The sequence below is a fragment of the Ascidia mentula genome, chromosome 3, assembly GCF_947561715.1.
Source record: "Ascidia mentula chromosome 3, kaAscMent1.1, whole genome shotgun sequence".
In the NCBI taxonomy this organism is placed as follows: domain Eukaryota; kingdom Metazoa; phylum Chordata; class Ascidiacea; order Phlebobranchia; family Ascidiidae; genus Ascidia; species Ascidia mentula.
Genome location: NC_138568.1, coordinates 21,766,142 through 21,783,933, shown reverse-complemented (window position 1 = coordinate 21,783,933; position 17,792 = coordinate 21,766,142). Strand labels below are relative to the sequence as shown.

General features: G+C 37.5%; 1 protein-coding gene across 1 annotated transcript; it reads left to right on the top strand.

The window, feature by feature from the left end:
- Window positions 1–1,822: 1,822 nt before the first annotated feature.
- LOC145894589 (uncharacterized) lies at window positions 1,823–2,752 on the top strand. The gene is made up of 2 exons (XM_082983206.1): window positions 1,823–2,175; window positions 2,545–2,752. The coding sequence occupies exons 1-2, from the start codon at window positions 1,841–1,843 to the stop codon at window positions 2,750–2,752; spliced, it is 543 nt and encodes a 180-aa protein (XP_082839332.1). The 5' UTR covers window positions 1,823–1,840.
- The last annotated feature ends 15,040 nt before the right edge of the window (window positions 2,753–17,792 follow it).

The window sequence follows — 17,792 nt, the reverse complement described above, 5'->3', positions numbered from 1 at the left end:
CATCAAAGGAGAAGCTGTGCCAATTGGTATAAAAGAAAATAACATTGATTGATATGATTTAATGAAAACTCCTTTTTTTGTTGTCTTGTGTTAACGGTGTAGAAGGACGCGCCATCCATACATAATATGATCGAGGGATAATATTTGTCGGTGATCAACTCACATAGAATGTTCGTTACATGGTGTTTGTTAATTGTTTACGTTGCTAAGTGGTATTGTTTCGTAACAATATAAAAAGCGTGTCTGGCAACGCAAAGTTTTAAACTTTCCCCATTGATCAGACGTCGGTTTGTAATCTCATCGTCAAGTTACTGTGGGAAAAGTTTGTCGCTAAACAATGCACGTGGAACTGTGTTTGCTAAATTCGTTACGTTACCAAGCGATATTGTTTCGTAACAATGCAAGAAGCGTGTTGGTAACGCCATATAGGCTCGTTTAGAATTTCAGGGTATGCAGGTTTGAAATCGTGGTCAAAAGCAAAACGATCCGACGCTTTGTCCACAACCAGACATGTTTGATAAATAATAGAAACAACATTGATTGCTGCGATTTAATGAACATTGCGTTCATTGTTGTCATATATAGAGACCCAGTGGAGTGAGAAGTTATACAGAATCAAGTTTTCGTAATTTCAGGCCTGCAAAACGTTACCATAAAGTTTCATTAAAGGCAAGGTCTGGATGAATCGATCACACAGATATCGAGCAACTACTTTTGTATCAAGTTTGACAGTGGGTAAAAACGCTGAATAGCGGCTGCGTTTTGAAACGGAAAAGCAGGTGAATAAGTAGTAGGGTTTTCTGCACCACCATCGACACCGAGTTTGTTGAAAAAACGCGGTGGTTTATGGTTACCCCTGGCTTTACCGACGTCTGGCAGTATTTCTAACGGAAAACCTGCTTTTCGTCGAAAAAAAACGATCGGTTCACAAAGTGTTTCACATAATCAGTCCGGTACACTGCTATACACGCAGTAACATACCACAGCGGAGTCTTGTAAAATCGCTTGACAATACTGGATATCAATTATCTGAATATTTGACTTGGACACACCATTCACGTGGCATAATGACACTATACAACAATAATAAAAACGTAATAACAAAACGTTATGAACAGACAAATATATTGGCCCGTCAATATCATAATAACATAGATTTAATTGTTTATGATGCAATGCAACATTTTTAACATTGCCGTTAACTATTAAATATATTTCATCTTTTCGCAATTATAAATTGACATTATACAAGCATGCTGCAACAAACGACACGGCCGCAACCTTTAAATAATATTTTGCAGCTGAAATTTACTACACAATGTCTTACGTAACTGCAACAATGGCTGATGGTTATCAGAAATTTGTAGAGGATGACAAAACATTCCGCGACAAACTGCCTAATCAGGGAATATCCTCTGATTTAGAAATAGCACTCAATGAAACTCTGTTCAAAAACCTGGAAGAATATTGCAAAACAGAGAGTAAGCGAAGAGAAGAACCAAAAATCCCTCTCCCGATAAAAGAGAGTATGATTAAATACAAACTGGAAGGATGCGATGGACAAAAAATGCTTTCTACATTCATTGGAATTGTGCAAAACCAAACAATCTTTACAGCTGGAAAATGTTTCTTCTTCCGTTGTGGATCTAATGAGAGTGCGGATATTATCTTGCTTGCTGATCCAACTGATAACCAACCTGGGAACGGATTAATCATCACCTCCGCCAAACTTTATAAACCAAGTAGGAAATCTAAGGACAAACGACCCAGTGCTTACAGATACTTTCTTGAAAATTACGCCAGGCTGCTGAGTGAGTTTTGTTATTATTTTGAGGAGTTTATGACAAAATCTATCAACACCGAACGCACCGACAAATACATAGAAGGCCGTTTCTTCGAGCTTTCCGTTCTCTTCGTGTTCGAGATTGCCAGACGACTTGTTCCAGACAATGAAAATAGTCCAGATATGAAGAAAAAGCTTGATTCCATTCCTGTGTCGTCCTGCATCGCCGCTTGTATTTTGAGAGTCTCGACGGGTGGGGAAGGTAAACCAGAAGAGGAGATCATAGAAGAGTTGATCGATGTTATGCGAGCCAAAACGACAGGCGATAAAAAAATTTATACCAAAGAAAAATTTAAACGAAGGAATAAGGCTGCAGATCAGATGCGAAATTGGTAAAATACATTCCTTGTTATCAAAATGCTCCTAAACAGATTATATTAGTATTTTTAAACGGTTTAATTTAAATCATTAACTCCTTTTTGACTCTACGCACGAGCAATAAAGAAAATAAATTTTCTTCGGCTAAGATTAAGTTTTCAATCAACAATAGCTGCCCTTTGTTAGCAAACAATAGGATCGTTACCCTGTATCGTCATGTTAAGTCAAACTCCCTTCAAAATAAAAAATATTTGCAGTTTGTTGCTTTTCAGCAAAGGTTTAATCTTTATTATTAACTCTTCATTTTCTTACCCGTCTTTCTGCCATTATTGTTCTTAAACCTGTAATAAGTCCCTCACAGATATCTTGTTTTGTTGCGACAGTTACTACAGCGAAAAAAACATGACACCAAAGGAGCTCGAAGAACAACTCAAGCAAAAGATGAAAGATCTCTTCAATCCACAATTTGATGTTCATCCAATTACTGCAGGCGTAAGTGACATCAGCATAAGCAGTTCTGGTGAAACTTCAGGACCAAACAGAAGCTCTTCTAAAGCAACCAGCAGTCAAACTAGAAAAACAAGAACCTGAAGAAACGATGAGAGAAACAAAAACTTAAACCGACATCAAAACCATAAACACTTAATATTTAGCATTTGAACTCCTCAATAATAACTTGGGTACCATCTACTTACTCACATGATCATTCATGTTTCGAATAATCTCATTTCCTCATCCTTTTGTCTTTTGCACTCTGTCAGCCGATTTTTGAATTACTTTCAGCACAAAGTTTAATTTTTTTAATGTGGATTTGTTCGTTTCTTTAAATTGCAAAATTCTTGTAAAAACAGATATTGGCCCAACCAGAATTGCTGTTTAACATTGCGTTGTTTGGAAGATAATTTGACTTGCCGTTACTTTTATATGAGTAGCTTAGTTCGCCAATTTGTTTTTGATGAGTTTACAAACAGAAGCAAACACTTTTAAACCTGATTGCATAGTTTGCGTTGATATTAGTGACATGATTTTGTCTGTAAATTTCATTTTCACCATTTAAATAGTTGTAAACATTATAAAGATTTTCAAATTTTTTTAAGTGCAAGTGTCGTTTATCGTATTTTACCATCGTTTTACCGTCATGCAGCACATAATTTTGCATGTACTTTAACTAGTTTAGTTCGTTTATACCCAGTTAGCTGATTCTGTCAATAAACCATAAACAAACTTGATAAAAGTTTTGTGAAAAGTTTTGAGTGAAGCTGGATCTAGCCGTCTTAACCTTTCTACCGAAACCACGTTTTCCCAAATATAATGTTTTTGTTGCTGCCAGGCAACAACTTACTGTAACTGTAGTTTTCCCGCCCATTTTTTATACATCACATGATTTTACAAGCGGTGTTAGCGTTATCCCCTTTTTCGTGTTGGCACGTTTTTTGGCGTTAGTTGTGTGCTGCACTGTACCATTACCTTGAGGAAGCCTTGTTGAATAACAGGCGAAACGTCGGTGAATAAAGTTACGTTTTATCTTTGCCAGAAGAACAGATTATTAAGCCACGTTTTCCCGTTAAGCGAAATACTGAACTGAATGCGCTGAACAAAGATATTGGACCGCGGACAGAAATGGAAAACCCCTGATAACTCTTCTTTCAAACCAGCTGAGTTTCCAAACCGGTGAAGCGTTGAATCAGTCGGTTTGTTATGCTGTAAATCACAGTGGTCATGTAACAATACATTATTAGGGTTAAGCGCGTAGAATGCTCTGTTTCAAAACTTTTGCCAGCGAATCTTGTTTTCGCGACTTATGTCATAATACCCATGTCACATTCATAACCGATTATGAATATGTTTTTTTTCATAATTTTGGTATCGTTAGAAAGGTCAGCCTACGAACTATACCGTGCAAAAAATCATGCTGCTACCTCGTAGGGTAGCCGAGTAACCCGCGTTCAAACTTTTGTTAACCGGCGATTTTTTTTTGTCAATTAACATCCCTCTGGTTTGCTAGCACCGCTCGCCTGTAATGTATGGTCTATTTACTGGCGTATGGCATCACACCTGGCTTGTAATTGATTTTAACGAAATGCTTGATTGCTGGTTTTTGCAACGAATGAAACTTGGAGTCAGTCAAACGTGGCGAAATTCGTACCCACATTAACCTCGTAACAATGGACTGAAAACAAATACATCAAATCAAAAATTTGAAGATTTTTAAAAGGTTTGTCACAAATAATGATATTTTTATAAAAACACAGTAGTTTTTTGTAATTACTGTTTGTTTCCGCACAAAAGCAACAATAGTCAGTCTCGCTTAAGAAGAAAGGCGCATTTGGTTCGCAAAGTATACTCTGGAACAATGCCCTTTTATCCACTCTTACCCATGTAGTAGTAACACTTAATATTACAAATTAAATCCTAAATAGTCTGCGCGATCTACACCAAAGACAAAAATGTACGCATTGTACTCCCTTCTTTCAAACTTGAAACAAATCAGAAATGAGTTAAATAATTGGAAAAACTGACTCTCTGGCATCACCATGTGGGTAGATGCAGTTACAAAGTCACATGTGTGGTTTGCCTGCGGGGTTTAGAGCTTAGGATATATTCGACCTGCTTTGCGAAAGCATTGGCATACAAGTTTCAGTTGGGAAAATAGCCAATACAAACATTTTGCCTAACTTTAGCTAAACGCGATTTATTTCTAAGTAACTTATGCAATGTTAATGTATTCATATATGCGTTATAAATAGTGTTATAATAAACAAAAAAGTCTCAAGCTGATATTCTGTTAAGCATTAAGTGCAGAAGTCGCGTTTGTTTCATCAGTGTGTTATATAAATGAGCTTGTGACCAAGAGACCAGAGGAAAAAACAAATGTTTTTTGGTGACAATACTTCGTAGAGAGGCAAGGTTGCAACATGTCCAAAAAATAACAACATATTAAAACCTTGATTTTTAGACAAACGTCATTGGTGGAAAAACATGTGGAAACCTACTCACATGTCACGTGATGTTCAACCCCTACGCGTTGTTTTTATGTTTTGTGAATTATGTCATAATTTTCTAACGATAAATATCAAAGTGATTACTTAAAATAATGTTTGATTATGCTCCTATGAAGTGCAACGACTCTTTTCTTTCTTTCTTAATGTTATTGGAGATTTCCGCAATTTACATGCAGAGAGACAGAAAACTCTCAAATAATTAAAAGTTTTTAAATTGTGAGTAGAATTTTGAAACAAAAGTATTATATATCGTAAAGTTGATTATTGTTTTACAAAATCCTCATAATTTACTTGGTTAGTTCTGTGCGAAGTTTTAACTGTTTACAATGAATTATTATGCACAATAAACCGAATTTTGAGCACTATATGTTCCGCTGCGGAATAATCAAAGTTAGTTGCAAAACATACGGTTGCTGGTGGTTTGGTTACCGAAACTTTCTGTTCTGTCATCGCAGAAATTGAAATCGTACGAAGACAAAATGTTTCAGAGGTTGTGCTTTCTGTTCGAGTGACTCACGAACCATTACTGGTTCGCTCCTCTGTGATGGTTTGGATCAAGGGAGCCCAAACTTGTTTTGGCTTTACGTCAGTCATGACATCATAACTTAAAAAGTAAAAAGTAACAGCAAAACAATCAATGCAAAAACCCTTCTATGGTTTTAAAATTTATTGCGGCGTAAACACCAGAAATATGTTTGAATGCGGTTTATTTTCCTGGCTTTAATGCAAGTGTTCGACAGAAACGAGCATCATAAGACAAGCGTTTCGAGCAAAGCGCTCGCGGGACCCATGCGGCCCTTCGGCTGTTTCCTGAGTGGTGGAATTAGTTTGGGTCAAGTACATTTCCAAAAATACACCAAATATTTTGTTATACGCCAATTATCTACAAACTTGAAGCCAAACGCTTGAAAATATACCATTGAAATATAATACATAGAAGTTAATATTATTCCGTGGTGCATATAGTGATCGATTAAAACCTTATTTTGTTAATTTTTACTTCACAAATTAGTTTTTTTTGAAACCCTGTGTACGGTATTTTCAAAAAAAAAACTAAAAACGATTATGTGGAACATAAGATGAAAATGTGAATTTAATATCACGTTGCCAAGAGCGCGTGTTTGCTATCTCTGGAAAATGAGGTCGAGTGTCGTGTAATCAGGATTTAAAATTGTACAAAAAAACATTTGGTTTAGTGTTCACGTGATGTTTTGTTCCACAAATCGCCTTTGAAACTTTTGGCGTTGCTGAGTAACACGGTTTGGTAACATAGTAAAAATGTGTGTCTGTTCAGTCTGAGAGATTGGGTTACAGCAGCATTTTATACATTTGATATCATAATTAGTAACTGTTTTAATTTCTTTTCATGTGTCAATTGTTGGAACAGTTATTACAAAGCTGAGGAAGGCGGTAAAGAGTCAGCGAAGACGAAGGAACAAAGTAGGGAAAAACTGCAAAAGAAGATGTAGCATCTCTTCAATCCTTTTTATGAAGAGGAGCAAAGTTCCAGAGAGGAAAGTAAAGAGCATGAAGACATTCCTCAAAATTTTCGTCCTAACCAAAGTATCGGTCAAAGCCTAAAATTAACCCCACGGAAAATCTTCCCAACCACACGAAACGTCAATAATCTTAACAACAAAATGCAGCTTGTCAGCAAAAGTTGCGATTCTAAAGCGACGAGCAGCAAAACACAAAAATTAGGCGACACAAATTCTCCGAAAACACGTGATGTGTTTTACTAAAGTAAATGTCCAGAATGACTACAGAAATCAGCCTGTGCACCCTCTCAAGCAATGCCTGGATTTAAACGAAATTTATCTTTTTATCGTTTTGTTGTCGTTGAACATGTACACGAGTAGTTGACTCGTATCCGAGTTTTTAGTCTTTGTGAATCCTGTAAATTACAATATTATTTTAAAATATATTACAAAATATTCTTTTAGCGCAGAGAAAAATAAGGACCACTGTTTTAAAACTTTTGGTTGCGGTAAAATCTCGCTAAATTCTAAAGACAAGAAATGATTTTTGAAACACGGAAAGGTGTCGTTTTAATTTCAAGACCGTAATTTGCCTGCAGCGTTGGCATCGTCTTCCATGAGTTGCTGAGGAAAGTTTGCTGTCGAACCACTATCCAAAGTAGCATAAAGTTTTAGTCGTGTAAGCATGCAAGAAATCGGTTGATTATTTCTTTAGTTTTCGGGTGTTTTTTTGCATTCCTGGCCCCAGTACTTTTCACAAACTAAAGACTAAAATGTAACTACTTTATTTTCGTGTTTTATTTCAAATTTGAGAAATTGTTTGTCGTTTTTTTCTGTGTTAAATTATTTCTTGAGTTTATGAATTATTTAATAAATTTTTGACGGCACATCCACGTTGATTTTTTTTGGTCATGGTGTTGCTGATTTTCTCTTTTAGAATTTAGGCAACTATGGATTGTTACGTTAATATTAACACCTAAAAAACACAGGCCCCAGGGTGCGCTACGGAGCTATAAAAACCTGACTTTGCAACACCTCTTTATTAGCTCCAAGTTGCAATAGATGGCCTATTACGGCAAACTGCAACTGGATAGGCTTCATGTTTAGATGTTGTTGTTTTTTCAGGCTTGTTGACGGTGTTAGTGCTATCAAAGTATATTTGGTTTTAATGTTGTAATCATAAAGTAAAGGGTGCGTTAACACAGGGGTTGGCAGATACAATTGCATAAACCTTCAGTATGAAAGATTTTTGGGCAACACTAATGTACGCTGAGCCCTGGGAGGGGGTTTATTTTGCGTTGTACATGTGGCGATGTTTTACTTAATATCATTGCATAGTAAACAATCGGCAATTACTTGAACCGTTCAAATAATATTTCTTGGCTTGAATTAATTCGGTTTACTTAAATTTCTGCATTTTCTAATGAGGCAAAGTTCCAAGACATTATAGTACCTGTATGTGGTAGCAATTAACGCAGTATTTAACAAAAAAATAACCTAAAATAACATAAGTGCTGTTTTCCAATGAATACCGGTCTGTTGCCAGAAACAGTAAAACAAAGGCAAGTTTGAGCTTGCAGCAGAATATTACATGGATATTTCATCCTGGGGCTGAGCCGTTGAGTCTTCGCAAATATTAACCTATGGTTTAAATAACAGGGCTTGTTCTTTACCAAACTCGGCGAGTTGGGACTGGCACAGACGCGCCTGTTAGTTCGCCGCATAATGTCGGTCAATAACAATGCCCGCTGTTGATTTACTAGCCACATAATTGCCTTCTTAAAACATGAAAAGCTTTAAACAAATCCCGATAATCAAAAAATGAACGAGTATATTTGAATTGTTTTAACTTCTGCGTGAGTGATTCTCATGTCATAGTAGACACTGCACGATGTTGAAGTAAATTTACTCAGAGGCATCAAAATGTCAGAGTGGGCGCAGTGGTAACGCAAATATCAAGGTTTGTACCTTGAACTAAGCCCGTGTTGGCTTGAAAGGGCGGGTAATGGCATGTATTCGCGATGGATTAATTAATTGAACTTGATAGCTCTGTGCAAACTTCAGACAGGCATTTGTAGGAAAACATGCCGCTGTTTAACGCGATTTTGGGTGGAGGAGTAATAACGTTGGTTGAATTGCATAATCGTCTGGTTGAAACACTTACGAGAGAAGAAGACGGAGAAAAAGAAGAAGAGAAAGAGGAAGAGGGAAATAAAAGGAGAAGGGAGGAGCTGATGGGTCAGAAAAAGATAAAAGAAAACGAAGAAGAAAAGAAAAAGCAAGGTGGTAACAGTGGGCAAGGGAAAAAGAAAGATGATAAAGATGACGAGGAAGAGGAAACAGAAGAAGAAGAAGAGGAAGAAGAAGAGGATGAGCTCATGAAAAAGCTCCAAAAAATATTGGAGAATTACCTGAGAGATATGGGCATCCAGTGTCTTCCACATTGACTTATGGGAAGGTTCAGAGCGTGGAAAGGCCAGGATTTACTAAAAATTTTCATTGAAATTGTCCAAAACAGGGAAAAGTTTCAAACAGGAAATTACTTCTTCTTTCGCTGCGGATCTAATGCTGGGGATCGAAGTATCATTTTGCTCGCCAACCCAACTCATGATCAACCTGGAAACGGAATAATCATTACCTCAGCTCTTACAAACCAACCCAACAGTTACAGATACTTTCTTGGCAATTATGCCTACCGATTGCGTGGGTTGTGTAATTACTTTGAGAAGTTTATGACAGAATCAGTCGACACCCCTGACTGCAGAAGCAACGAGGGTCGTTATTTCGAGTTGTCAGTTCTTTTGTTATTCGAGATTGCCAGACGACTTGCCGACGGTGATGGCTACCATTCCATTCCTGTGTCATCCTGCATTGCCGCTTGTATTTTGAGCGTAGCAAAGGAACTCCAGAGAAGTGAGGAAGAATTGATAAAAGAGTTGGTGAAAGTTTTTCGAGGAAGTCTTAATGAAAGAAAAAATGCAGCAAACAGAATGTTGAATAGGTGCAATCGATTTCTTTATCGTTGTTTTTAATTTCCTTAACTAAGTTACAATTCATGTATTGATATGTAGCATTGAGTGTTGGAATTAGGAACTTGTTGATTAAGGCAGACACTAAACGCATTTCATTGATAATCTTGATTGATTACAATAGTCACCTGGAAACCGGAGGAGGTGAAAATGAAGCGCTGAAACAAAAGAAGAAAGATCTTTTCAACAGGGATGAAGAAGAGGAACTAGATGATAGTTGGGGGAGCGAAATTGATGAACTCTCCAAAGATTTCGACAAGAAAATGTAAAACATGCTAAGATTTTGAGTGCTGGCATTTGGAAAATCTGAAAATTTATTATTTTATATCACAAACGCAATCAGCCTAATTGCAAATTTCTGGTTAGCATTGTGTTGCTTAGCTACCGAATACTACGCCCGGAGTAAAATTGTTGTATATTTCTGTTGGTTTACAAGTGTGTTAGTTTGGTTTGCTATTATAATTTGAGTTTTGAGTTACTTTGGAAGAAAACGCTTTCAAATCAATTGCTTTTTCTCAAATTTTGCGTTGTATTCATTGAGTTGCAGACAGCAGTACACAATGTTTCTATTTGCAGTTGCAATTTAACATCTAGTCCACCCCTATACGGTCACCACCCGCACTGCATGATGAAATCTTGCAGGCTGGCGTACTGCTTTAATGTCTGCAGCGCAATGATTGCATTCTGGTATTTTTCTTCCATATAATTATAAATGTTGGTAAACGTTCTTTACGTCTTATTAAACACTCTGGGCTTTAACCCTGAAAATAATGTGTTTTGACGTGCTTTGATTTTGCTTGGTTAAGACTGTGTGTCTAATTACAAACTGCATTGTCGCTAATGTTTGAGTCGAGCGTTCGCAAATATTAGCCTGGTATTCCTGGTTAGGTTTTCTGTTTACAGACCTGGGCTTGCAGAGACTGGCACGACAAACGTGACGACTGCGGCTACAGGGGGCGGAACCAATACCAACGTTAGCTGTAGATTAACCGTACGAAGGTTTGGGAAGGTTAAAGGGTTCAGATAAACAACAACATATACTGGGTCGTCATTAGTTTGTTTTGGTTTGTGGGTTGTTTGCATACAAACTCGAATCACGTGGTTAAATCACTTGATAATATTCGGGGGGTATCATCAAGACGGTCCATAGAAGTTAACGCAAGTAATTCTTGCCACAAGCTCGTGACCACCGTTATGAGAATTTCGTTGCACTTTGATCAAGTTTACGTGTTTTGCGGAGAGTTTAATCCTTGGCCTACCACCAATATTAAGCCTACTTGTTTGCATTGCATTTTGGTTAGCGTTTTTTATTACGTTCCATAATAAATCGAATTAGAGCCCGAAGCTCGTGCTAGAAAAAAACATAGCTACTTTTACCCAACAAGTCAATGCAAGATTTTGTACTTGTTTCTTCACAAAAATAGTATTACGTCATTTTGTTGCAAGTTTTAGTTGAAGTCATGGTTAACATACGCATGGACTATCCCTGACGGAATATTATTGCGTTAGGAAACTGGCATTGGTGCCTTAATATGTTGAATGTTGGTGCATCTTGTAAGTAATGAATTTACAAAAAGTTGTGACGCCAGAATTCCCAGAAGGTGATCAACGACACATGAACAGCATAAGCCCGATCAAGAATATTTATATGGCATTAATGTACAGTGTTGTCCGATGAGAAAACCAAAACATCACAGAATCCGAAGCTCGTTAAAACAAGGAGTTATTTTGGGTAGAAACATAAGAATGAGTAAATTGGAACTGATTTGCCCAAAATTGAGATTCTGTTTGCTGTGTACTAGTTTTCCCCATAGTAAGTTTTGTGTAGTTAGAGTATGTGTATTGTTAGCAATGTATGTTCTCCAGTACACTGGTAAAATTTTAAACTTATATTAATATGCATGATGTAGTAGTGGTGCAACATGGAGCGCCTGCTAGTTCGTGGAGAACAATTTACCAAATTTTATGAGAATACTAGTGTTGATATTTGAGTTTACAAACTCCTGTGAAGGAGTAAGTAGTTTCCTGGTGTTTACATTAGCGAGTTTTTGTTTAAACTTCTGTGGCTTCGTTGAGGTAACGTGGTTGTTGTTTGTCACAACAAAACACCATCATGATACTGTAGCAGCAACCGGGCAAGTTCGGACAACAGGGTCGATATAAGGACAAGTTTGTGTGTTTTCCACAATATATATTGCAAGCGAAAGATCAGATATCACAAAATATCGGTAAAGAATTCTTAAACTGAACTTGTAAGATCTCATCAGTACAGCTGGTGACTGTGGCACCGGGCTGGCTGTTAGACGAGAAGACACAGATTTCCTTTCGGCCAATCGGCGGTCGGTTGGGTTCTCAACGAGGCAGACTAGTTACGAAAGTAACAACAATATTTTTTATAGCCGAAAGATTTGATGCTAGTTAGATTTTATTTTTGGTGGAAATATAAGAATAAGTAAATTCGAACTGATTTGCCCAAAATTGAGATTCTGATGGCTGTCTACTGGTTTTCCCCATAGCAGGATAAGGGAAAATGTTACATTATTTAAATAAAAAAAACTTTCTCCTTTATGTTTTGCATTGTATGCCCCATGCGTGCCACTGGAGACTAGGGATGTGCCAAGGCGAACCCGAACCCGAATAGATTCGCCGAATATTAGCACAGATTTCATATTCGTACGAACCCGAATATTGCGCAAGATTCGTGTGCGAATATTTATTGAAGCATAATATAGTTGTGTAATACAACCGCCAAAGTTTTTGTCTTTTTCGCATGACCAATAACGGTAGCACACCGCTTATAACGCCACGAGAACTGGTGTAGTCATTTTTTCTATTGGTTTATCACCACGATTGAACAAAACGTGACGAAAATACCGTTGCGATTTTAGCAAAATCCCGGTGGTCTAACATCGTATTATAGTTCTGGGCGCTACTCGTAGCACGGGTTTTCGTCACCAAAATACAGAAGCGCATTTGAAAACAAAAGAACGGAAGTCTTGTATTGTTCAACATTATATTTGGTCAATCATGACAAAACGGCTTTACTACGTTATGTCAATCAAAGTATCGTTTTTCCTAAACACTAGCGGTAAAGGCCACTGTTCGTCTGAGGTATAGTATAGACTCGGTTGTTGGTTTCCAAAAGTGTAATAAACTTTGCAGAAATCAACTGTACGCAATTTATTTGTCGTATGATATCAAAACAATAGTTGGGGAAGCAACATACTTGCGCACGTGATGCAAACGACCAACTATTATTGACGTCACACTTACATGCGAATATATTCGGGTTCGCACGAATGATGTTTCTAATTATTCGGATTCGCAAGAACCCGAATCTTTGTCCATTTGGCACATCCCTACTGGAGACTGATGCACTTACGCATACTGGGACGCACAGACAAACAATAAGCAGGAAGTGGCCATTTACTGCGCATAAAAGTGGCATATTAGTGTGACGCCATAATATTTTGAAGCCAGATATGATATCAAGCGTACAGTGAGTATAGACCTGAGTCTGATAACTTCCGAGAACCTTAGGGACTCGTTGTGTTTTTTTAAACGTTTGTACAAATTGTTATCATATTTGGTCATAAATAGTAACGATTACAAAAGGGAAATTATTTGTTTCAATAATTCAGCTTAGGTTTGAAATAAAGAATCTGAAAAGGCTTCAACTGCTGCCATGTCCGATGATTATGAGAAGTTTGCGGAGTTTGACAAAAAATTCTCCGATCAACTAACTAGACCAGGAATTGAACCTGATCCATCAACGTTACTCAATGAAATTTTGCTAAGAAACTTAAACAGACATTGTGAAAAATATGAACATTGTTTGCCATCGAAAGATTTAATGCCTCGATACAAACTTACAGGTCTCAAGGGACGAGACTTACTTTACACATTCATTGAAGTTGTGTAAAACAGATCCAACTATAAAAAAGGAAATTATTACTTCTTCTGCTGCGGATCTGATGCTGGGGATCGAGATATAATCTTGCTCGCCAATCCAACTGATAACCAACCTGGGAACGGGTTAATAATTACCTCTGCTCTTACAGAACAACCCAACGGTTACAGCTACTTTATGAATGATGATCACGTCCACAAATTGCTTGGGTTTTGTGATTACTTTCAGAAGTTTATGACAGAATCAGTCAACACCGAAGGCCGCAATAAACGCAAAGAGGGCCGTTCTTCGTGCTTTCTGTTCTCTTTTTGTTCGGGATTGCCAGACGACTTGTTCCAGACAATGAAAATAGTCCAGATATGAAGAAAAAGCTTGATTCCATTCCTGTGTCATCCTGCATCGCCGCTTGTCTATTGAGAATCGCCAGGAAGAAGACTGATGAGGAGTCGGAAGAATGGGAAGAGAATATAATCGAAGATCTGATTTACATTTTTCGAATGGAATTTGAAGAAAGAGAAGAAGCCGCAAGAACAATGCTGGAAAGGTTAGTTTTAAAAAATACCCTTCAACTCAACTTTTAACAGAAACAATTTCATTTGCACTTAGTCTGTTGTATTTTATTAATAACACCCAAAGAAAGCTCTGCACGCTTGTGTATTCTAATGTGTTTGTAAAATGTGTTCGTTTAAAATAGGTTTAAACAGGAAAGATGTGTGAAGGAAGAAAAAGAACAACTGATGAAACAACTCTTTAAACCAGCTTTTGTCAATAATACAAAAATTTTCACTGATCAAAGAGTTGGAAGAAAGCGAAAACTTGTTGACGAAGCATCAACAAATCTTAAAGTGAGAAAACATTAAACTTTCGTGAAACCAGTTTCCAATATATTCTGTTTGTTCTTATGAATTGCAGTTCCACATATCCATATATATACATATATATATAGGCTGTCAACTTATATTCGATTTGTGCTTTGCTTTATGTTCTAGTTTTATATATACGTTATGTTGTGACGAGAGACATATTTTTTAGAACCTTTAAATGTTCAATGTTCATGTTCTCTGATGTCATAGCTATGACGTAGAATGCTTTTCATCTATTGATTAACTGTTAGTTGTGTGCACTTAATTGTACTTGATCAATAACCCTTCACTTGTGACTGTGTTTCAAGATGCTTTGGCTGTCGATTATCGCATGTGTCAAAAGAGTCTTACACATTTTATTGAGTGTATTAATCAGTTTGTTAATTACTGATTTCCTGCAAACACTGTTCAACCAAAAACCGTTGTCGTTATAATTTTTCAAGTTTTTTCATTTGACATTGTGTTGTTTTGTTTGAAATTTTACTCGAAAGACTATTTCTGTCTTTTAAATATCATTTTGTGTACACAGAATGTTCTTATGTTTCTTTGAAATGCCTACGACACCGCAATTAAATGCCAGAACCACTTTCAGTCATGAGTATGTGGGTTCTACAACTGCAAATATGAAGGTTACCTTAGCCTGAGAAACTACATCAGCAATGATGCCCAAGAAATTGTTGAAAACCTACGAGGCAAATGTATTCCATATATGCGAAGATATTGTTTGGAATACATGGGTTCATCCCTCCTAAAAACTGATATATCATAACATAAAAATGCCTGCTGGGTCATCGTTAGAAACATTTGTAGGCAAAGTTGGATTATAGGCCGCTACATGACAATCATTTTACTTTTTCCGGCCGAAACCTGTGTCTCACATGCTTGTGAACTTTACAAAACAACAGTCAGTCTTCTTAAAAAGTGCCCAACCCGGATAATTCAGTTTGTAGACGTAAGACTGATGCGGCACATTTCATAATTTGCTTTTTAAATGGCAAATCAATCGTCTCACGGAGATACAGTTACTCTCTGTTTACCGGTCATGATAAGGAGTACGATACAATTCTCCTCAAAAAGAAAAGAGTGCAGAGAAAAACTCTGAAAGACTTTTAGCGTTGTCCCTTGTTAGATCCTTGTCCCTCAGTTGAAGTCGTGCCCCTCAGTTCAGGTCGTGGTGTGCGTATTAGGCGTTAAGGTTGATTCGCGATCAAGATGACGCATGGGTTTTTATTTATGCCTGAAACCGACATGCTCATACCGGCGAATTACTTTCTGCGTTGCATCGTGCGTCCAAAGACGGGCGCAGTCTAAATTGCGTTCGTGAAGCACATCGTGACCTGTTAGTCCTGACTTAAATCCAGGCAAAACATGCCAATCTAATCAAAAAGTCTCATCGACCCCGTTTAAATTTGTCCCAGCTAATGACAATTTAAACGACAGATTTGTTGACAATTATTGTTGAAGGGCACCTAAGTTTGCTTTTAACATTTACGTGCGCTTACAATCGATGGCGGCTAACACCTCGACGCGTGAAACCACATAGCCATGTTTTTAACTCGACCAAACCAAAACGTTTTGGGCCCGCTAAAAACCCGGCTTAATTGGGCGTCCAGACTTTTTCTCTTCGGATACTTGCGATCCGGTACACCAATCGGACTGATTTTATATGCCACACACGAACCCTACGGCTACTTTGTCTTCATTCACAAAAACACAATATCGTTCTCCAGTGGAAATTATCTCATTTTTCAGATGACCTTCAAACAGAAAAGTACATGGAAACCAAGCACCAGACATAAATTTCGTCCAGAGGTGTCAGTACATTAAAGCACATCTTAAATTAACAAATTAAAAGTGAAAAAATACTTAGCCGAAAAGAACCTTAAATTGCGCGGCATAGGTGATGATTCTTGTGTTGAAAAGAGGCAGCTGGAAGACACAAACGACGGTGTAACTGCAATAAATTTTTAATAAAATTTCATTGTTACTGATTTACTACAAACGGAGTTGGAGCAGTAACGATTGAAGAGCTATGCTGGGTTATAAAGGATGCGTTTGTTGAACTTTGCGCCAACTTTTGTGTGAAGTTAATCATTAATTGGTGTTTATATGATGCCACAAAAGCAACGCATGGTCTTCCATGTCACATAATGTTTGCTTTTCCACAAACTGATTACTCGCTTAATCGTTGTCCCGTTACGTGGGTACATTGTGTGTGATTTAAATGCATTTGAACGACGATTGCGTAAAAGCCAGCTGGTAAGTAATCACGAAATCCGCATATTTTGGAAACATTTTCCTTGCTTCTAATGTATTAATATAGGGGAGACCGGGGATACCTCGGACACGGGGATACTTCGGACCAGGTATTTTACGTCACAATTAGATATTGTTACGACACTTATACAAAAGCTTCATGTCTTCATCAAAGGTTAACAGGAACTTTGGAATTAAATCATGTCTGCTTAGAAAATTATAATCGAAAATGTCAATTTATCAGTGAAACCAAGTTTTTCTATTTGTATGTGTAAGGCTATATATCTGTCACAGTTAATCAAAATGCAGTAATTTTTGTATAAATACGTATTCTTGGATAGGCCAATGATGATTTTGTGTAACCTTTAAAAATAAGGCCGTATTTTAATAATTTTTTTTGTCGTCACGTGGTCGGGGATACTTCGGACATCGTGGCAAGAAATCGCGAGAAGACAACACTTTTTGAGTTTTATGAAAAATTATCGGTCATAGTAGAGAATAAACAGAGTCTGGATGAAATGATCGAATTTTGACAGTAAGAAAAAGCCCCAAAGATAAAAAATCGTTTGTTGACCCGAAAATCTATGATATCCGTGCTCCGTAAAAAGTACACGAGTTACCCAAAGCACGAACGTGTGGAAGGGTCGAAACGACAAGTGGCCACGCCCCGATTCCTAGAAGCTTGAATGATATTTTAAGCGCTAATGCCCCAATGCTGATACTGCACCAAGTTTGATTTCAGTTATTTGTTAAACAAGCAAAAAAAAAACGTTTGTTAAATCTTGCTGTCCGAAATATCCCCGGTCACGTCCGATGTTACCCCGGTACCGGGGTCAATTCGGACATTTGAGACCAGTTCAAAAAATGGGCGTTACGTTCTCTTTGTAATCGCCCGAAGCTGGTGCTAGAAAAAAACAAAGCTCTTAACCGGTGCCGAGCAATTTCGACTGGTATACGCGTGGCCCTACCTGTCTCGGGGATGGCAGTCATTTTTCTGCGTTATAAGGGACGAATTTGCTCTTAAAAATCCCGTTAAACAATAAAAAGTGTTCCAACTCCGCTTTGGTTCGTAGGTTATTCTCACGATGTGACG

Bases quoted from the DNA above. Each gene is read 5' to 3' on its own strand.
- LOC145894589 (XM_082983206.1), top strand. From the start codon at position 1,841: ATGACAAAATCTATCAACACCGAACGCACCGACAAATACATAGAAGGC. The intron at 2,176-2,544 runs GTAAAATACATT...TTGTTGCGACAG, and splicing joins GCAGATCAGATGCGAAATTG to TTACTACAGCGAAAAAAACA.